This window comes from Molossus molossus, unplaced genomic scaffold (genome assembly GCF_014108415.1).
Source record: "Molossus molossus isolate mMolMol1 unplaced genomic scaffold, mMolMol1.p scaffold_m16_p_11, whole genome shotgun sequence".
In the NCBI taxonomy this organism is placed as follows: domain Eukaryota; kingdom Metazoa; phylum Chordata; class Mammalia; order Chiroptera; family Molossidae; genus Molossus; species Molossus molossus.
In genome coordinates this window covers 24,081,203-24,103,912 of record NW_023425346.1, presented here as the reverse complement: position 1 = coordinate 24,103,912, position 22,710 = coordinate 24,081,203, and the positions used below count along the sequence as shown (strand labels likewise).

At 34.9% G+C, this 22,710-nt stretch overlaps 1 protein-coding gene across 1 annotated transcript in view; it reads left to right on the top strand.

Annotated features, from left to right (window-relative positions):
• The window catches only part of LRP1B (LDL receptor related protein 1B), a 1,816,022-nt gene that overhangs the window by 1,731,967 nt on the left and 61,345 nt on the right, over positions 1 to 22,710 (top strand). Inside the window, exons 81-84 of the mRNA XM_036254023.1 lie at positions 1,024 to 1,197; positions 2,195 to 2,320; positions 9,245 to 9,409; positions 19,135 to 19,296. Coding sequence (XP_036109916.1) covers positions 1,024 to 1,197; positions 2,195 to 2,320; positions 9,245 to 9,409; positions 19,135 to 19,296 — 627 coding nt within the window. The remainder of the gene's footprint in view (positions 1 to 1,023; positions 1,198 to 2,194; positions 2,321 to 9,244; positions 9,410 to 19,134; positions 19,297 to 22,710) is intronic.

Sequence of the window (22,710 nt, the reverse complement as noted above, 5' to 3'; positions counted from 1 at the left end):
ATTTATGATTTTATTATTTCCCATATAAATAACTGTAAACCTATTTTTGCCTAGCCCTGTATATATGTTGTCATGATACTTGCTTTCAATTTCAGTACCAAATGTTTAATTATTCTTTTTGTAAAATTTCTTAAAATAAGTCATTTCTAAAAATGGGAAAAATGATGGTCTCTATTATTCTTAAACAAACAAGTCAAATGTGTGATTACCATTTGCCAGTTTGTTTTGTGTGTGTGTTTTTTTTTCTTATCCTATTTGCAAAACAGACAATAGAAACTCTGTAAAATCAACTCAGAATTGCCTGATAAATTTGTCATTCAAGTAACCTATTTTGATCATTAATTTGATCCAGAACACAATTTGTGAATTTTTTTTAATCCTCACCCAAGGATTTTTTTTTTATTTTTTTTTTTGCACTTATCTTCAGATAGAGCAGGAGGGAGAAAGGGAGGGAGAGAGAGAGAGAAAGGTCAACATGAGAGAGACACACCAACTGGTTGCCACCCAGTCAACCCCAACCGGGGCCGGGGACAAACTGCAACCGAGGTACATGCCCTTAGTGGAAACCGAACCCAGGTCTCTCTGGACCGCAGGCCAATGCTTTTACCACTGAACCAAATCGGCCAGGGCCAATTTGAGAATTTTATAAACTGTCTGTTTTTGTGTAAAGGATAAGATTGGCCTATAGGTTTTTCTTTTGGCAGAAGATTGAAAAGCAGATAAAAACACTGCATTAATAAACACACTGCAGCAAATGCTTCCTTCGTGGTGGAGAAGATGATTAAAGTGGTGATGAAAATGGTTTTTATGTTCTGGGTGACATATTTAGTATCTCACATATTCCCAAGGCAAAGAAATTAATTCTAATAACTTTACAGATAATGTTAAAAATATTCTAATTCTAAAACATTTTTCTTAAAGAAGAGTAATAAGGTTTTCTATAACATTTTAGATAAACTTAGTTTTCTTAAGTTTGAGAATTTACATTACAACTTTTATAACCCCGCCTTCCAAAATTTCTAGGCTTGCTACATCCACATCGGATTGATGTCTTTGAAGATTATATCTATGGAGCAGGACCTAAAAATGGTGTATTTCGGGTACAGAAATTTGGCCATGGTTCAGTGGAGTACCTAGCGTTAGATGTTGGTAAAACAAAAAGCGTTTTAATATCTCATCACAATAAGCAACTAGACTGTAAGTATAATATTTTTACACAGTTGCCTATATTGGCAAATTTTCTTCCTTATGACTCTCAATATAAAGTATTTTTAATACTGTCTTAACTATTTCAATGTCTTAATTCCAGTAAATTAAATAATCTTAATTTTGAGATCATCAGACTTTAAGTTACCAAAATCAAGATGTAAATATTACAAAAGTTTTTATTTCTGTCATCACAAATATGAAAATTTTTGTACTTGCTGTGTTTTCTTGGAATTAGACTTGACATTGTTCTTTTAAAAAATGTCTGTGATTCTGTTCATGTAAAATTCTTCCTTAAACCTTGTGAGTCTATCAACAAGTAAGGAAATTCATCATTAGTCATTTTTTCTTTTCTTACTGATAGCCAAGTAACGATTATATCATTGACATACCATCCTTAATATCTGAGGAGAACTGTTCTCGAGGATTGTGTTTTTTCTGATTGTTTGTGATTTTTTATTGTTACTTTTACCCCTAGAAGGAATTGGTAAATAAGTGACATTATTTTCTTGAAAGGTATATTTTAAACACAACTATTAAACATATTGACGGCCAAAGTAAAAATATGGCTGAAATTCCAATGACCTGTCTCTATGTATGAGTTCATCCTTTAAGAAATTGTTTAAGATTTATTTATAATTAATCCTTATTGGAAATAGAAAGGGATTGCATCACATTTGGTGCAATGATCAGGAAAGGTAACAATTGGTATTTATCTAAGCCAGTGTTGGAAACATTAAAACAACATATAATCCCCTAAAAATTCCTAAAATCTATCTCAAGTTTAGCTGTACTTTACCAATCATCTGACATGCATGGTTCCAAGGTTAGTAATATCTCTTCACCTATAGAGGCGACTGGTAAAATTGAAATGAGATTCTTCCAGCAGAAATTTGATATGATTTATTATTGAATTTTATGTTTTTGAAACCTATTGTATTTATAATTAACCTATTTTCTTTGTTATCTTTTGTTTTGTTTTCATCAGTACCCAATCCATGCTTGGATTTAGCGTGTGAATTCCTCTGTTTGCTGAATCCTTCTGGGGCCACCTGTGTGTGCCCAGAAGGAAAATATTTGATTAATGGCACCTGCAATGATGACAGCCTGTTAGGTAGGTAAACTTCATTATATCTGTAAATAATGAACTCATCTGTACAATAAATTTTTACAATTCTTGACACTGAGCAGAATTAGCTACTTAATCATCAGTGTATTTGCCTTAATATCATTGCTTCTTGAATGCCTGCATAAACTGTTCTTCTGATAACTTTAGGTTAATTCATTCTACATTTATTCACGAAGCTGCATTAAGCACTCACTATGCATTTAAAAAGATAAACAACAGAATTTATATGCATGTACGCATAACCAATAGACATGGACAACAAAGCCAGGGATGGGATGGGGGGGGGATGGGGAGGAGGGTGTCAATGGGGTAAAAAAGAAGAAACATCTGTAACAAAAATAAAATTTAAAAAAAAAGTAGGTTAAATGCCCAGACAGTGTGGTTCAGTGGTTGAGCATCGACTCATGTACCAAGAGATCACCGATTGGATTCCCGGTCAGAGCATATGCTCAGGTTGTGGGCCAGATTCCCAGTGGGGGGCATGCAGGAGGCAGCCAGTAGATGTTCTCTCTCATCTATCTTTCTATCTCTCTCTCCTTCTTCCTTTTTCTCTCTCTAAAATTAATAAGTAATAAAAGAGGGGAAAAAAAGAGTAGGTTAAGAACACTGAGGTTACACACAAAATCAAAATATATTTTTACATAGCTCATATATCAGTGAAGATAATATTTCTGAACATACCATTCTGCCATTAGTTTAAACTCAATCCCAAAATTCCTTTATTCATTCAACAAGTTTACATTGAACAACTTCTGTGTGCCAATACTAATTTAGAAACTGAGGATTAATTTAGAAACTTAGTTTCTTCCATGTAAAATTTGATTAACAATAAGTATTACCACTACTGCTAATAAATGTTTTGAGGGCTTATGAACAAAGCATAACACTAATTTAGAAACCAAGGACTAGTTCAGAAATAAAACCTCCAAAATATATTCACTCATGAACTGGATAATTTAGAAGCTAGAGGTTGAAACAAACATTAAAATTAATTGAAATATCACTTCAGATGCTGATAAGTATTGAAAAGCAAACACACACACACACACACAGTGTGATCCCTTATATGTAAGACATTAGCCATATTGGAAAATAAAATTACTATTAAGAAAATCAGCACTAAATTTTATATTACAGACAAAAACACATGCCCCCAAATCCTTGAGGATCAACGCAAACATTATCCAGTGAGTACACACTTAGGATCTCTGCCAAGCAAGATATCCTACCTGCTGTTTTTCTTTCTGTTAGAATGAACACCCCACATGAACCCTGTATCTTTACCCCCAGTCAGCATCTTCACCCCATATCACTGCTCATTGTTCTCTGCTGGGGTTACATGCAACTGGAAGATTTTTGCTTTTCCAAGACACTAAATATCTAAAACCATCATAACAATTTTAAGATAGCTGAATTCCTTAAGCAATAGCTATGCAAAGCTGAAGAGATTACAAAGATAAAATGATGAATGACAAAAATGCTAATAAATAGATATTTATGTAGCTAGTAATACAAGCCACAGAAGAAACAGAGTGAAAATTGTCATGAAGATTCAAATGATTATTCAATTAGAGAATTAATTATAATTTTCTATAGAATATGACCTTAGAACAAAATCTGTAAGGACAAATTGTATTTAGATTAAATGGGAATGAGGGAACAGAGCATTGAAACAGAAAACATTATTTGAAAAGGCATAAAACCATGACATACAAAGTAAATAATGAGTTGTTTACTCCAGGTGGTGTGTAGGATGTGTGTCACACTGTTGTGGGTAGCAAGATTGGGGAGTTCTTAAGAAAGTTAAATGTGAATCATGGTTGGTGTTTTGGAGGGGTACTTTATAGCCAGTTCTTGAAAAGGGAAGCTTTCCCTGGTGTTAGGATACATCCTTTTTCTTTACCCCATATCTTTCCAAGCAGAGTATCTGTGATCTCAATTGCAATGGTAGAATAAGATAATTAAATGGACATTTCAGCCATTACCAAGTACGTTATTCACTTGCTCCTCTGACATGTTCATATAGCTGAACTGTGTATGGCCACATATTCTACTTAACTTCCCCCATACAGATTCTTGGAAATGTCAACAATTTATGAAGTGATCTTCCTGAAAATTTTAGTACCCAACTGGTACCATACATAGTTATTACAATATTATTAACTACATTCCCTACGCTGTACTTTAAATCCCTGTAACTATTCTGTAACTACCAATTTGTACTTCTTAATCCCTTCACCTGTTTTACCCAGCCCCCATACCAACTCTTATCTGGCAACAGTCGGTTTGTTCTCTGTATCTATGAGCCTGTATCTGTTTCAGTTGTACCTGGAACTAATATAAAATAATATTGAATGACAACTGTAATTGAAATACTTTAAAAAAAAATGGCATGCACGTAACCAACATGGGGAGAGGCATGATCCATCAGAATATGAGAATACTACATTAAAAAAAAATATACATATCTTTTGTATTATCCTTAAAAACAAGAAAGAAAATGTCATCAAATTCTTGGAGAAGCCCTGGACCATTTGCTCAGTGGTTGGAACGTGGGCCTGCGGACCAGAGAGTCCCGAGTTCGGTTCCCGCTAGGGGCACGTACCGATAAAAAAAAATTCTTGGAGAAGACATACCACATTTTTACCAGTTCCACACCCCCATTACTCGCATTTGCACAGGTGCTTCCTGTGTATCATATGTACTCATACTGCTGCCTGGGCGGGAGAGACCCCTATGAGAGAGATTAGGATTCTAAGCACACTACTGCTATTACCCCAGTGACTTTTATGTTGGCTCACATATTATGTGTTTTTATGATCAAGTTGCAGACAATTTTTATTGTTTTTCCTTTATAACTGGACATTACTTTCTGTTTTACGTAAAACCCTCCTTGTTTCTGCTTTGATTGGTGAAAATTATTTATCCAGTCATCCAAACTCAAATGCGCAGGAAGAACTTGGCTTGGGGCTGGGTTAACAGGAGCTGGATTAGGGTTACGGATCTATCTGCCTCTTAACCAAACTGACCCTGTGTTCCCTTAGTCTCATTTTCTTCTGTATAAAAGTGCATTCACCATAAATACTACTACTACTGGTAACAATAATAAATATTTTGAAGATTTATGAGCAAATCATTTTGTAAGTATGTTATATGTATATTATTTCATTTAATAATCACAAAATCCCAATGATACTATGCTCTTAATACCCCTATTTTTACTGGTAAAAGAACATTGAAGCATCAAAAGGCTCAACTGAATATCTAACATTACTTAATGAGATGGTGGCTGGGGGAACCTAGGCATTGCACATGCCAACCCATCACACAATATATCTCAGTGCCTCCTTACCACCCACATCACTCATGTCCAGTCATGACAAGTAACACCCATAAAGTGCTAGCACAATGCCTCGCAGGAAACAGACACACAGTACCCTCAGATACATCTGTCATGAAGTAGGTAAGGAAATGAGGCAAGTAGTTTTGTGTTTGAAATGAGAAAGCGTGTTTAATGCACACTTATGCAAGATCTAACACTTTTTTAGAGATTTCAACTTTACCATTTCAACCCTGATTGAAAGGCATGATTACAGAAACCTTCTCAAAATTCATCTTGTATCTTAAAAAAAAATGTTATATTTCACATAAACAGTCTTGAAAAAAATATTCATATTGTCCTCTGCACATATTAGCCTTGGTAATAGACAGCTTGGACCACTTCAATTAGGAATATAAATAAGTGGATTTCAGAATTATTGATTGGTATAGATAAGTTCAAATTAATTTTTTTCTGACATTAACATTTGATATACCCAAATGTTTAGCTCTTTATAATTACTTGCCTTTCTCTAGCTACTATTATTAAATGAGGAGCATGCTGAATATTTTTAATCTGCATGTACAAAATTTGAAATTCTAATGTTACTGATTCTTGGGGAAGTATTCACCTGCTTTTTCCTATAGTTGATTAGAATTACTGGAGCTTGGCTTCTGGGGGTGATTTAGTTATTGACAAAAGCAGCCTTATTTTCATTATAAAATTATTACAGTAGGTTTTGAAAGAATATAACTCCACTTACATTTCATCAGGCAGTATATTTTTAAATTTCTGGCACCTAATAAGATACATTATAGCAATGCACATGCCTTAACACACAGAGATTTTGAATACCTATGTGGCTTATATGGAACATACACTGGTGGAAATAATCTCTCCGATAATCTTAATTGTGATCATAATGCCTTAAATATTCATCGTCACTGTTCACATTTGCAACTCCAATTAGGATATGTCATGCTGAGTGAGTTGAACATGTTCTGGTGAATTTTAAATGAAGCTAGCATATTTCTTCTCGCGATCTTTCTTGAGAATCTGACCTCTGTATTTAACTCTTTACTGGAGATTGCCACTTGCAATTACATAGTTGTTTCCAATTCAGTACAGTATGTCCAAAGCTAAATCACCATTTCAATCCCTATTGCCCTTGTGTCAAAAACCAACAAATTATCCTTAATTTTTTTTGCCCTCTTTATACATCATCAATGTGATTTTTACCTTTCAGGTACCTTTAGTGTATCCACATGTATCCATCCCACATTACTGTATTTGGGGCCATCATGTGATGTAGTCGGCATGATTTAAACAGAGTCTGAACAGTCTTGCTGCATTCAGTTTAGCCCCAGCCTGGAATAGTTATCCTTAGACTTGGCCTCTTCAAAGACTCAACATTGGTTTTGGGGCAAAGTCCAAAATCCAAGGATCTCCTACGACTCTGCTTATGTCTTCAAACTCACTTTTCTGTCCTATAACTTCCTTGACATTCTCTAATCCAGGTTCAGTGACAGTGACTTCCATTCAGTACCTCCCATATTCACCTTCTGGCATTCATAGATGTTCTTCCATGTGAATGTAAAAAGGTGCATTCTTAGTGTACTTTATGAGTACTCAGTAAATAATGCTGATAGTACATGGTAAATTACAAAATAAATGACTTTATTTCCTGTTGAAATTTAACAAAACACCTTTAAACCCAGATCTCAACTCTTCCTTCCTTTACTATTCTGGATGTGGTAGGTATGGGCTGTAAGTCAGGTTCTCTTTTGGGTGCATGTGTATATGGTATATACTTATATACTTCATATTTACAAAGTTTTATGATTTAACTTTTTCTTTAAACTTCTTATTTAATTTGACATTTATAAAGACATCTGTAAGTTAAGATGTACATTTGTCAATAAGACCATGTTAAAGTAAATGAGGCTCAGATAGGTTAACTTGCATGTCTAGTAAGTGGCAGAATCAGGAACTAAACACATGTCTCATTACATCAATGGTCATTTTCTTTATACTATGCATATGTAGCGCTTCATGAGAGAGCCCTTCATCTTACAAATGCAGACTTCAGTAGTGCCAACATAGCAAAGTATTGTAAACTTTCCCCTGCAATTGAGCAAGTCTCAGAATTGTCTAGTACTGTTGACAGACTCTATTTATGACAGTGGTTATGATACTTAAATCACTGTATCATTTGAAGTCACTGGGGCTCTTTAAGATGCTCTTGTGATTATTGCAGTGATATATATTCAAGTATCTTCTATGTATGGGCCTCAGTATCTTGAAGAAGGAATATAGGGTATTTTGATTTTACCTTATTTTGCTATAAAATAGGCAGGACTTCTTTATTAGAAGGCATATTCTAAAATAAAATGCTTCTTACAATATTCTCAATCATTTTTGTTTCATTGGACATTGTGTCTTGCTTTAAGTAAAGCAGTATTTCTAATGGAGCAAGGTTATGTCAACACACATTGGTAAATGGCCTGGAAGATGATACCAAGCCCATCTTTATTATTATTATTATTATTATTATTTTATTTTTATCCTTTTCCTTGGACATTTTTTCTATTTCTGTTCAGACAGAGTGGGAGGGAGACAGAGGAAGAGAGAGAGAGAGAGAGAGAGAGAGAGAGAGAGAGAGAGAGAGAAACATCAAGTGGCTGTCTCCCGCATGACCCCAAACAGGGCTGGGGTCGAATCCCAACCCTTGCGCAGAATGGCACACAGGACTCATTGGTCTTTGGTCTGTGGGCCACGCTCTAACCGCTGAGCCAAACCGGCCAGGACCCTATCTTTATTATATTATAGACATTATATTTTTAAAAAATAATTTTGCCATTCTAAGGAATGACCATCTTTTCTTATTCTCAAACTATATAGTATAGGCAGATTGTGTTTATTCATTTTACGTATGAAAATTTTACATGAGGAAATGTTTCTGACACTGTTCTATCATCATCTTATACCAATTATAAGTGATTTTTAGTTTTGAATGTTTATATATGGTTAATAAATATGTACATCAAAGAATATATTTTATTTAAAAATTTCCCAATATGATAATTATGTCTGTGTATATATAATGTAATATATGCTATTTATTATATATTCAATATATTTATACCACATAAAGATATATGTATGAATGTGTGTGTGTATATATAATATAATCTTAGATATTTCAGTTTGGTTTGACATTAAACACTTCCAAAAAATGCCATGATCGCCCATGTTATAAAAAATGCTTGTTGGTTGAAAATATTTTATTTTTAGAAAGTTCCAGTTGTTTTTATTGTTTACTGTTTTAACAAATATAAGAAAAAGCTAATAATGTTTTAAGCTTATAGAAAAATAAAAGTTAATTCAAGATTTGTATTTACCGTTCAACAATGGTTAAATCTATTTCTCTGTTTGCAGATGATTGTATTTCTCCTTTTATATTAGTACTTATTTTTGAAATTTTTAATAAAAGTAAATCCTAGTATTTATTTATTTTATTTATGTAAACTAGTCTTATTCTACCATCCACTAAATGGCATGCTAATTCATACATTTTCTTTTATAACCAGATGATTCATGCAAATTGACTTGTGAAAATGGAGGAAGATGCATTTTAAATGAGAAGAGTGATTTGAGGTGTCACTGTTGGCCTAGTTATTCAGGAGACAGATGTGAAGTGAACCACTGTAGCAACTACTGTCAAAATGGAGGAACTTGTATACCATCAGCTCTGGGTAAACATTTGAGTTTCACTGTATATTCCAATCACTTGCAATTTTTCTTATACATGAAAAATATTTTTTAAAGAGTTACAAATATAATTTCTGGTACCTTAATAAAGAATACATTGACACAAATTAAATTTCATAATTAATTTAACATAATCAATAGCATTTGTTCTAAATTTAGTATAACAACATTCAAGCCATCTAAGTGAATAATAGCAATGACATGATCACATGTTGAGAGAGTGCCATATACCAGAGTGAAGTGCTTATGGATTCTGACTCAGAATGACTAGAATGATTAAGTGAAATGAGTTTTACAAGCCTGATATGTTTGCTTCGACTCGATTTTCTGTTTATTTGTTTTTAAATTGAATAGTTTGCCTAATGCTGAAAATCATTTGATATTGAAAATTAGATTCATTTTAAATGTAAATATATTAGTTCAAATATATTTTACTATTTGAAAGAATGCTTCTTTTAAATATCATTATAATATAATACCATTTACTGGGGCAGCATGGTAGCAAACACAGTTTGCAAGTAGCTCGTTTAAAAACTATTTATTACATACATCAGTCATTGAATAACACAGTGTTGAAGTCCACTGCAAGTGACTACTTAAGAACCGTAATGCAGCCCTGGCCAGTTTGGCTCAGCGGTTAGAGCATCGAACTGCGGTCCAGAGAGACCTGGTTTGGGTTCCCGCTGAGGTTGCAGTTTGTCCCTGGCCCTGGTTGGGTCGTGCGGGTGGCAGCCACTCGATGTGTACCTTTCACGTGGCTGGATGTTTCTTTCTCACTCTCTTCCTCTCTCTCCCTCCCACTCTATCTGAACAAAAAATGAAAAAAAATGTCCTCGGGTGAGGATAAAAAAGAAAAAGAAACTTAATGCTAACCTTATGCTAACTTCATACCAAACACTCATTTCAAGTATCCCCAGTAACTGTACCACACACTTAACTTTAATGGAACTCAAACCAAACCTTAAACCAAAACAGTCATTGTATAAACACTACTCCTCACATTAACCAAAATATTCATCCAAACCTTAAAAAAAATACAAAATAATTAATGTAAATATATGATATCAGTACATCTGACACCATGGGAGTTCCCATTTGAAATCATAAGTACTCTGTTGGCAGGTAGTGTATAATATGCTTTGACAATATCAGGTTAACCTAGCCAGTATGGCTCAGTGGTTGAGTGCTGACCCATGCACCAAGAGGTCACCAGTTTGATTCCCAGTCAGGGCACATGGCCAGGTTGTAGGTCCAATCCCCAGTTGGGGGCATGCAGGAGGCGGCTGATTGATGTTTTTTTCTCTCTCTTTCTCAAATCAATAAGGAGAAAAATATTTCGCTAAACAACAACAAAAAAATATATATATACATACATATATATATATCAGGTTATTGCATGTTAGGATATATTGGAGATTCTTATTAATTTACGCAACAGCTATGTTTGCACAAAGTGTCTTCTAAAACACACAAGTGAACATTGAAACATATTTTCACTAACTTCTATTAAATTTAAGGTATGTTTAAATGGAAATAAATTAACCCCAAAGCATAATCAAAATATAATTTGCAGATCACAATGTTACGTGCAGAGGACATCATGCAACTACTAGAGTGCAATCTGTGCACATTTAATTCTACTACATACATACAAATTTATTTAGTCAAATGGAAAATCAATCCGTATTATCTTTACATCCCCTACATGGTTAATTTCTGTCTTACTGGGAGTTCTCACTGCCTCTATTTCTTCTGCTATTCTTTCAACTATTTAACATAATGCTAACTGAAAGGCTCACATTAAGAAATATTTTCAATGGAGTTCAGAGGACCCAAGCTGTTTCTGATTTGCATTCTAATAGTAAAAGTATTACTATTTCTTTAAGTTTGATAGTTTTATGTCTATAAATATTTTTGACATGGGATTAATTAATAATTAAGCTATTCTAACTGCTTAATTGAATTCTGAAAAATAATATTCAGCAGGTTGGCTGAAATAAAAAGGCACTAAGATCCTTATTATATAGTTTCATTCTGCCTAAGGGAAGTTAATCCATGCAGTAGTGTATATTCTATTTCTTCAGGAGAAATTGTAATACTTGGACCTTCATTGAATATGCAAATAAAAATCCAATAAATGTGCTCTGAAAGACTATGGCCTGTAATTTTATTTTAGTAACACAGATACCATTTTCCTCAGAAAAGAAACTTTTCTTGTGCAGATGAGTTTTTAAGGATTTAATTATTTAATTGTTAACTTAATTTTCTTATTAAAATTATAAAATCATTGGGTTACAATTGTTAGCTTTTAAAGGGCACCAGAATGTTACTGGTGATTAGACAGACCTCAGTTCAGCAACCTCAGTACTAGAGTTCTGGCTGAGACTGGTCAACAGAACTCAAAGCTTTATTCCAAAGATTATTTAATAAGGGTCAGAATCTCATTGTTTTCAGGGCTTATTGCTTACAGGAATGGTCACACAAGGCCTTGTGTGGGAGTTATATGAGACTATTCTCTGACCCCCTTGTTCCTCCTCTAAAAGAGTCTACCACATGACCATCAGTGTGAAAGGGCAGGGGTTCTAACCCTCATAACCAGTGATATGCCAGGGGAGGACAGGTCACCCTAAGAGTGAGGACTTTGTTTTCCCAGTTTTACTCATTGCAAGGCACCTGGGTCTTTCTTGGTACCTGGCCTGTAGTTCCTCCTTGTCTCATGCCCATCTAACTACCTATTACACCACCGCTTTCTTATATTTATTCATGGAAATATTTAAGCCAACTAAAGAGTTTGTCATTCCAATCTATGGCCACTATTCAATCTGCAACAGCACAACAGGGACACATCTCAAGACTCATTTTTGCTGTCCTATTAATGTATCCTGAACTATATATAGACACAGCACAACTTTTAATGTTGTTTTCAAATCATTTATCCATACTTTGCTGCATTCTTCAAATCTATATCAATTTTATCTATACATCTGGATTATTAGATTTTGATTTACATAGAAAATATGTTCACATAAAATTATATTTCAAATTAGTAATATAAATAAGTTGTCATATGAATTAAAATTGATATGTGTTAATATGGTTTATTGTCTTATATCTAATAATAATAATAACATAAAATTAAGTCATCTACAAAGCATTTTCACTTGTAAAAATGTGGTTTTATAAAACATTCTCTGATATGATAGAGTGTAGAACCTCATTATCTCCACACAAATGTTAATTTGTTAAACAAATCCCATTGGGCAATTCATGGCTTTATTCATTGTTAGTTTACTTATAGTTAAGCCTTTTGGCAAATTCCTACGTGGACACTATATAACTAGGGTTTGGGACAGTCTTAATTAAAATTTATAAGTTTACGACAGTTGTGTAAGACTGTAATATTTGAACAAAGAAATGTCAGCAGTTAATTAAAATCATACATCTGAGAGGCATAATTAAAATTTTGCATGTAGAAATGAGTTTTTCCCTCATTCCTTAAGATTTTTAAATACAGAAAACTAAAAATAAAATATGGATGTAATCTGTATTCATATAGGAAAATACAAAATTAATGAGGTTGCTATCGATTATATCAATAAGTGTCAATGTAGTTAATTTTTATGCCCTGCTCATAGAAGGATAGATTTAAGATAAAGCTTGCCTTGGGCAACATTTTAGAAATGAGACTAAAGCATTTAAATATTAAGTTATTTGATTAAAAAATAGAAAATTATTTGTGAATTTTTTTATTATTGATAGCATTTTGGATATTTATGTAATTAACCATATTTACAATTAATCTTTATTTTTATGAATATGTATTCTTTAAAATATGTTCATACTGTTTGAAATCTTTCTTAATCTTATAGGTCTGTTATTTAGACATTTAATATTTATATCAAAATACATCAGGTTTTCTAACAGTTGAGTTTGAGAAATGTAGAGGAGTGTTGGTAAATTTGGGACAATATAAGAAAATACTCCCACTCATAAAGTTTGAAGTTATATAAAAAGGAGGGAAATTTTAATTTGGGAAGTTTGGCAATATATAAAAGTAGATATGGCTAGGTAAAGAATGGACAGTGCAATAAAATCTTACCATTTGCAGCTGCATGGGTGGATCTAGAAGGCATTATGCTAAGTGAAATAAGTCAGACAGAGAAAGACATATACCACAGATTTCACTTATATGCTGAATCTAAAGAAAAAATAAACAAACAAAACAGAAATAGACTCATAGATACAGAAAATAAACTGATGATTGCCAGAGGGGAAGGAGGTTGAGGAGCTGAGTGAAAAAGTTGAAAGAATTAAGAACTACAAATTGCTAGTCACAAAACAGTCACGGGGATGCAAAGTACAGCATAGGGAATATAGTTAATAATACTGTAATAACTATGTGTGGTGCCAGGTGGGTACTTGAAACATCGAGGGGATTACTTTTATAATCACATTTATATGATTGTTTATCCATTATGCTGTACACCTGAAACTAATATAAACTAATACTGAATGTCAAGTGTAATTGAAAATAAAATTTTATTTAACCAAATAACAAAGGAATAAATAGCTATGATAAATCAAGTAGAAAAAAAAAAAAGCAAGGAGTATAATGAGCTAATAGTAGAAAAATATTCTTGCATATATGTGCACACAGACATATAAAAAAGAAAAGAGGGAAAGGGAGAAAAAATCATGGGAGGAGGAACGTGAGGAGGAGCCTAGTCAGACACAGATGACACCAGGATTCTTAAATCACTATCAGAACAAAATGTTCATGGTATAAGCCCCACCAGAAGACATTTTATTTTATTTTATTTTTTATCCTCACCTGAGGACATTTTTCCATTTTTTGCACAGATAGAGTGGGAGGGGGAGAGAGAGGAAGAGAGAGGGAGAGAGAAACATTGATGTGAAAGAGACACATCGAGTGGCTGCCACCCGCATGACCAACCAGGGCCGGGGACAAACTGCAACCGAGGTACATGCCCTTAGCGGGAACCGAACCCGGGTCTCTCCGGACCGCAGGCTGATGCTCTAACCGCTGAGCCAAACCGGCCAGGGCGCCAGAAGCCATTTTGAAATAGAGAGAGCTTTATAAAATTTTTATGTTTTTTAACTTAATAATGTCACATTAGAAACATATCTCAAAGATTACATAATATTTAGATATAAAAATGTTCAATATAGTATTATTTATCATATACACTGGAGATAAAAATTGAATTCAAAAAGTTAATATATAAAATATAGCATATATGAAAAGTGAATGTCCTAGAATACTAAGGTCATGCATGCCCCTGAGAACAATGTTTATGAGAAGATTTTTCTATCTTGGGGGGCGGGGGAGGAGTTGAACCTAATGAGCAGCCAGAGATACACAACAAGGAGTGAAAACGATGGTCCGTCGTAAGGAGAGAGAGCCCATAGTCAGAAAATTGGGACAGAAGCATTCAGATAGATGGATAATTATTGAAGCCATGAGATTAAATAATATCACTAGAGAGAGTTCATAAGAACAGTAAGAACATTTTTGAGAGACAGAAAGAGTAAACATAAAGATAATTGGTAAAAATAAATAAATAATAAATACAACAACAACAAACAAAAAGAAGGGAAATCAACAATACTTGTGTCTTAGAGACCAGGTGAGTAGAATTTTCCAGAGTAGACATTAATACATGTAAAATTATGAAGAAAATTTTAGGACAATAATATTTTAGAAGTCATTAGTGAATTTAGCGGTTAGAGTAAGCTGTGCAATGGTACATAAATATACAGTAAAAACAATAGTACACGTTAACTTCTTCATTTCTAAACCTTTCTTACCACCAGGGAATCACAGTTAATTTACTTGAGCAATACATACAATGTTGAAAAAAATCTGACTTCTCTACTGAGGAAACAAAGAGAAATAATAGATTCAGACACATTATTTTGTATATTAAAACCATAAACCCAATGAGGAATTGGCATATGACAACCAAAGATTTTACTGTCATATATTGGTAGAATTAGAAGCAGTGAGTATCGATTCCTTTTGAAAAAGTTTAAGGATGTACCAAAATTTGAAGTTAAACAAGTAGCTGTACATGACAAGTGTTAGGTTTGCTTGTTTGTTTATGTGTGTACTATATTGTGTGTTCTTTTTTTTTTTAATCCTCTCCTGAGGATATTTTTCTATTAATCTTCAAATAAGTGGGAGAGAGCGAGAGGAAGAGAAAGGGAGAAAAGAGAGAAACATCAACATGAGAGGGACACATCGACTGTTGGCCTCCCGTACAACCCCAACTGGAATCGAACCCACGACTCATTGGTCCTCAGGCCAATGCCTTTTAATGGGTAGGATTAAGCATCTCTAGAAGGTAAAAAAAAGGACCCATCCTTAAAAGTTTGACATATTGCAGTGTGAGAGTCAAGTTAATGGAGAATTTCCGCTCTATCCCATCACTGCCATGCAAATATATTTAAATATAATTTTATCTTTAAAAAATAATGGATATAAAATGTGGAACTTAAGACTATTTTCAGAATGATTTTCCTAGACGGCTACAGTGCCTTTGTAGACAGAGTAAGACATGCCTATAAATGGTGAATGTCACTCAGTAGAAATAAGAATAATCAGAACTAAAATGTAATACTTTCTACGTGCCTAGCACAGTTAGAAATGTTTTGCATGTATTATCTTTTGCTCTATGTAATTCTACACAATAACCCATGAGGTAGATACTATTCCTACACCCTTTATACACACAAGGAAATAAGCGGAGAGGTGATATTTCCCCTGGTCTCACAACCAGCAGTTGGCACAAATAGTTTATAAATTTGGACAATCAGACAACCAACACTCTTAAGGTCTGAGCTAAGTGCTGTAGAAACTAGAATGATTAGAGCCTTCAAGCTGTTCCTCCCTCTCCTTGCTCAGGTCAATTGATGCTCCTCCTGATTGCACTGCCCTTGTAGGCTGTCAGTGCTCCAGCTCCTGGGCGCATCATTGCGATACTCTAGACACTGTAACACTGCTGTTTCCTTTTCAAATGTCAAAATCAAATTCAGGTACCTGAAAAATCCTTATAAATTAATCCAATGCCACTTGTCAGGGTGTACCCAAAGAACGTCTTAAGCAAAAATTAGATGGAACCCATTATAAAATTCTGCAACAGTCCTGGCCACTTTGGCTCAGCAGTTAAAATGTCAGCCCGTGGACCAGAGAGTCCTGGGTTCGGTTTCCGCTAAGGGCACGGACCTCGGTTGCAGTTTGTCCCTGGCCCCAGTTGGTGTTGTGTGGGTGGCAGCCACTCGATGTGTCTCTCTCACATTGATGTTTCTCTCTCTTTCTCCCTCCTGCTCTATCTGAAGATAAATGCAAAGAAAAAAAAAAAGTCCTCAGGTGAGGATTAAAAAAAAAATTTAATTCTGCAACAGATTTCTCATCAGCAAACAAAAGATCTTGTACCAGCATCACCCAGTTTCTTGCAAGTTGGATAATATTCCCCTACATATAAAGACATTTCTAACTCATCAAAAATAAATCATCTCTTCAAAGGAAGAGAAACAGGAGGTTTTAAAAACAATTCAGCCAGAATCTAAAGGATGCAAAGCATATGCCAGCGGGGGAACAACCTAGTCACTGTGCCCTGGTTTCAAACAGCTGTGTGTCTCTGAGAGACTGAGACAGAGGTATTTTCAAGGGCCTTCGCAGCGGGTTGTGTGGATTTCTTTGAAATGTCTATCATTTTACTTTTTTCGCTCCTAATTTTTTAAAAAGAAGGAAAAATAAACCTGGAAAATAATGCAGAGAAGCTTAAATCTGCGGTGTTTCAGCCTTACCTCTCTGTGGCCCTTGTTCTGAGGCAACCGGGTTTCGTCTGTATTTTCTGTACCGTGAGTTTCACATTCAGCTCCAATCCATTTGTGTTCTTGTTCGTATCTTTTATTTCTCTGTACGTCATTCACTGGTCCTTGTAGATGAAGAGGAACACTTTTTTTTTGTTCAGGGTTTTTGTTTTCCTTGGGAATTTTGTTCCAACAACTATCATTTTTTTATCTTCCTACCACCATTTATTCTATTGTTTGTGCCTTTGTTATTTGTGTTTGAGTAAAGATATTTTCTCAGTATGTAATCAAAAGCTAGAAAGTTCACTACCATTATAAGAAAAATATCTAAAAGTTTTAAAGCCATTTTCTGGTCATGGAAAATATGAGGTTAATCAGTTTTTAATATATATATAAACTTTACCTTGTTTATCAACCTATTAATAGGCATTTATCTGGCCAAGAAACTAATATCATTTATAAATAAAATTTAAAGCAGTGCTACTCAACATTAAAAAATGTATATCATTTTCTTCAATGGGAAGCAATAATTTGTAGCATGTTCAAGCATGTGGAGCCCTTTCAAAGTAAAATAAATAAATAAATAATGAAACTTCAATCTAGTCATTCTTTTGGAAATGCAGGTAGGTTTTTTCTTTGGAGACATTTTATTCACTTATGTTTTTCAAAAATAAATAAGAATGTAGAAATGTAGACTTGTCCTTCAGAGGTAGAATCTACGGCAGCAGAGAAAACATATCACTTTCACACTTCAAGCCTTAATTGTTACACTCACGCCTTTTTCTGACCATTCTAACTATGCTTCATGTCTACAAAGGTGAGAGGAGATGGCTGAATGTTCTCTGATGTTAGCAACTGAGCGTCATTTCCTGAGTTCTAGTTCATTGAGATGTATAACTGACTTTCTTTCCTGTGCTATTTGATGTTATTGCTTTATATTTGTACAATCTCTAAAACTCATTCTTTCCCTCTACAAATGATCGCCATTAATTTCGTTTTGTTTTTGTTCACCATTTCTACAGCGCTAGTTCTGTACTCAATTTTCTGCTCCGTTCTTGACAGTCTGGGCATTTAGAGAGACTCATTCCTGATATAACAGTTAACTGTTATGTTCCAAACACCTTAAAGGATCATTCAGCTTTCATTGTGATGTTAGTTCCCACAGAGCAAATAAAGAAAAATATCTAAAGATGATCCATCAGATTTGCTATTGTGTGCTGTTAACATTAGACTTCTAAATCATCTTGCTAGACTACAAGTGACAGTCCTTACCAGGAAGAAAAATAGCGAAGTGAAATAAAATAGGACTTGTAAGTGCCTATATATAAATGCAGTATGTGTATTTAAATCAAATAAGACAACATTCATAAATATTATAGATGACATGTCCACTTTAAACTTATTAAAATATTTTGTAATAAGTCTAAGCTCCACTTTGTGTAGATTTAGCAGTGGTTGGTACATGATTAAACACTGGGAAGTATAATTTTCTCTATTTTATATTTGAATGGCCAATCCAATCTGCAATACCACATGAGTAAAGCAAAAATTATTGAAAAAGCAAAATGGGCAAGGAAAGAGAAATACAGAGAATAATGTAAGCACTTTAAAAATAAAATACTTCTATGTATGTATAATTATGTATAAACTGAGCTCAGCTAGTTTTACCAGCTGTGAACCTGAGTTATCATCGAATCTAGGCATTGCTGGAACACTGGGAAACTAAGACCCAAAAAGGTCACACTCCTGCCTGAAGTCACATATTAAGTAACAGACCAACTTTGGCCAGAACTCTGGTTTCTAATTGTAGTGAAGACTCCATGAAAATAAACCATTTTAGTTGAGTAATTTTTTTATTACATTTTTCCAATAGGGAGACCCACCTGCCGCTGTGCTCTGGGGTTCACTGGACCAAACTGTGGTAAAACAGTCTGTGAGGATTTTTGTCAAAACGAAGGGACCTGCAGTGTGACTGCTGGGAACCAGCCGTACTGCCACTGCCAGCCGGAACACACGGGGGACAGATGTCAGGACTGTAAGTGAAAGCATCGCCCGCAAGTCAGTCCGACAGCAAGCTTTAATGTTTACATTAAGAAGTTTTCTTATTGTCTGTATGTATGTTCCCTAAATTTTCTCATTTTCAGCCACAGTTGCACCCCTATGTCACTCCATCTCCAACAATTCTTCACATTGTTCTTTATTCCTCTCTTAGTCTAAAGATTCTATGTGTCGTCCTTCTGTAGCTTAGATCCCATGGTCTATCACTGCAATCACTCCCTTGTATACACTCTCAATCCCTTGTTCCCTCCTCCCTTTTATTATTCTTTCCTGGAAAAACATAACCATGATTAAGTCCAATGTTCCATCTGTCCTGAACTGGTGCCCCATTGCTAAATGTGATTGAAGGAAAATACACAATAATATAGACTGGACTCACCTGAGTTTTTATCACTAATCTCAAAGGGCACTTACTGTGGCATCGACTGTATTTCACTAGTCAATTAACTCGCCTAAATGTCGATGTCCAATTTTCTCCTCAAAACTCCAGTACCTGCTCCCCACCTTTATTATCAGCTGAATAAAGCTATCTAAAGAAAACTGCCACCAGCCCGGCTGGTGTAACTCACTGGTTGAGTATCGACCCATGCACCAGGAGGTAACCAGTTCAACTCCCAGTCAGGGCACATGCCTGAGTTGTGGGCTTGATCCCTGGTCGGGGTCATGCAAGAGGCAGCCAGTCAATATTCTCTCTCATCGATGTTTTTCTCATTCACTCTTCTTTCCTCTCTCTCTAAAATCAATAAAAAAATATATTTTAAAAATAATTTTAAAAGAGAAAGAGTGAACTGCCACCAGTTCCTGCCTCTACGCCCCTCAACCTACTGTATCCTATACCCATACACTGTCTTCCTTCTCATGGCTAGGAGGTTCATGCTCCGTCTAATGGATGCTATTCATTCATACACTATTTACCTTTAGCTATTCATGGACATATATCTCTTACAACTGTTCCAACTTTCTCCTGCTTTATCAATACTTTTCCCTCTACCTCATTTTTTCTTTAAAACTTACCTTGTGCCCACATTTCTTTCTAGCTATATAACTTTATTAACTTACGCGGTAGCAGTGTTCTAAAGAGTTGTTACATTCTTTAATTCCTCTTTCTGTTTTTTCTTTGACTACATCTCTGTCTGTCAGGTTTTTATCTTCACTATTCTACTGAAACATCTTTTATCAAAATCAAGTTAATTATTTTTTTAATGTTATTCATGTTTTTATACCCATCAGTCATTTTTCATGTTGCTTGCCCAACTTACCTCTTAAATGATATGCATCACAGGCCATCAGAATTTAGTCAGCAAATACAATCTATATGTATGCATGTAACCCTACTCACATGTTGCTCAGTGCTCATGACTCTCTCCTTTCTCTCCTCTCAACCTAGCACAGTATTTCAACACAACTTCCATGTACTAACTCATGGTTGTTTTCTTTCTTTCTTTCTTTCTTTCTTTCTTTCTTTCTTTCTTTCTTTCTTTCTTTCTTTCTTTCTTCCTTCCTCCCTCCCTCCCTCCCTCCCTCCCTCCCTCCCTCCCTCCCTCCCTCCCTCCCTCCTTCCTTCCTTCCTTCCTTCCTTCCTTCCTTCCTTCCTTCCTTCCTTTTTTTCTTTCTTTTGTTAATCCTCACCTGAGGATATTTTTGATTGATTTTAATATTTTATTTTATTTCTTTATTTATTTCTAGAGAGAGAGAAAGGGAGAGGGAAAGAGAGATAGAAACATCAATGAGAGAGAATATCAACTGGCCACCTCCTACCAGCCCCCTACTGAGGGTTTGACCCACAACCTGGGTGTGTGCCCTGACTGGGGAATTGAACTGGCAACCTCTTGGTGCATGGGTCGACACTCAACCACTGAGCCACACTGGCTGGGCTCCATTAATTTTAGATAGAGAGGAAAGGAGAGAGGGAGAGGGAGAGAGAGAGAGAGAAACATCAATGTGAGAGAGACACATTGATTGGTTGCTGACCAGGGCGGGGATCAAATCTGCAACCCAGGTATACACCCTTGACCAGGAATAGAACCCTCTATCCCTTAGTCCTTGGACCAATGCTCTAACCACTGAACAAACTGGTGAGTGCTTTTTTGCTCCATCATTCTTACAACTCTGAATGGGATCAGTACCAACTATTATCCCACATAATGCAAATGGTCATTAATATGCAAATTATTTTTGCAGCCTCTTTTTTATTCTAGTAAAACCACACTGATCATGCTTCTTTATATGTCAACTTCTTTGGCATAGTGACTTTCTCATACTATCTTCTTCCTCTGAAATGCACTTTCTTTGGATTCCTCCTCACCTTCATCCTTCTATGCCAAACCCTATATGTCTCTTCCCAGCTTAAACACCATTTCCTTTTAGAAGTTGTGACATTTACCCTCAGTTTGAATTAAACTCTTTTCCTTCCATTGTTCAAGTCACCCATCTTTTATCTCTTTCTGTCTCTATTCACTTTTACCTGGTATTATTGTGATTTGTGTGCATTCTTCTTACTTGTCTTGGATGACCTCTTTGAGACTACCCTCAATAGTGGCATTTGTCAAATAAACAAATGAAAAAAATAAATACTCATAGATAAATGAGAGGTGTTTGGAGATAAGATAATGAAAGAACAATCAATCAATGTACAAGAGCAATATTTAACCAGGATACAGCATTCTTGCCTTTTTTTTTTTTTTTTTTAATAAGTTTAAAAAATACTGAATGGCCATCATCAGAGCTATTTGAATTCTTTAAAAAAAAATGAGCAGCTTATATTTTAATTGGCAACTTAATAGAATTACAGTCTGAAGTACCTTAATGCATTATAAAAGCCTACATTATAATTTTATTATCACTATTAGCAGTCATAGCACTTCCCACCTTTCACTGCAAAGCACTTATTAAAATTAACCAATTAATCCTTAGACAGAGGTTAAATAACTTGCTCAAGGTCCCAAAGTAGTGATATTATAGTCAGAACTGGGCCCCAGGAGTTGTTGATCAAGATGTCGACAAACATTCCTGCAGTCTGGTGATACCCGTTCTTTGCCAGCAAAATAAGTCTGTGGACAGTGTCATTAAAATGATAAAGCCAATGGCTGACAAAAGCCTAATAAATTGAGGATCTATTAGATGTGAGCTGGCAAGGTTCAATGGACCTGGTGTTCTGTCAAAATTGTATCTTGCATATACAAAACCTCTCTCTAAAGGAAGGAGTGACAGAATGGTTCATTACAGTGCCTAATTAAAGGTCGATTAGTGGGAGGGAAAACATCAGTTCTTAGTTGTGCTGAGTAAAAACATTTCACAACCCTAACGACAATATAAAATCTGGAGGTCTGAAATGCAAATTAATTTTCACAGCAGCTCCCAGGGAGGAGAGACAGAGATAAAGAATGGTAAA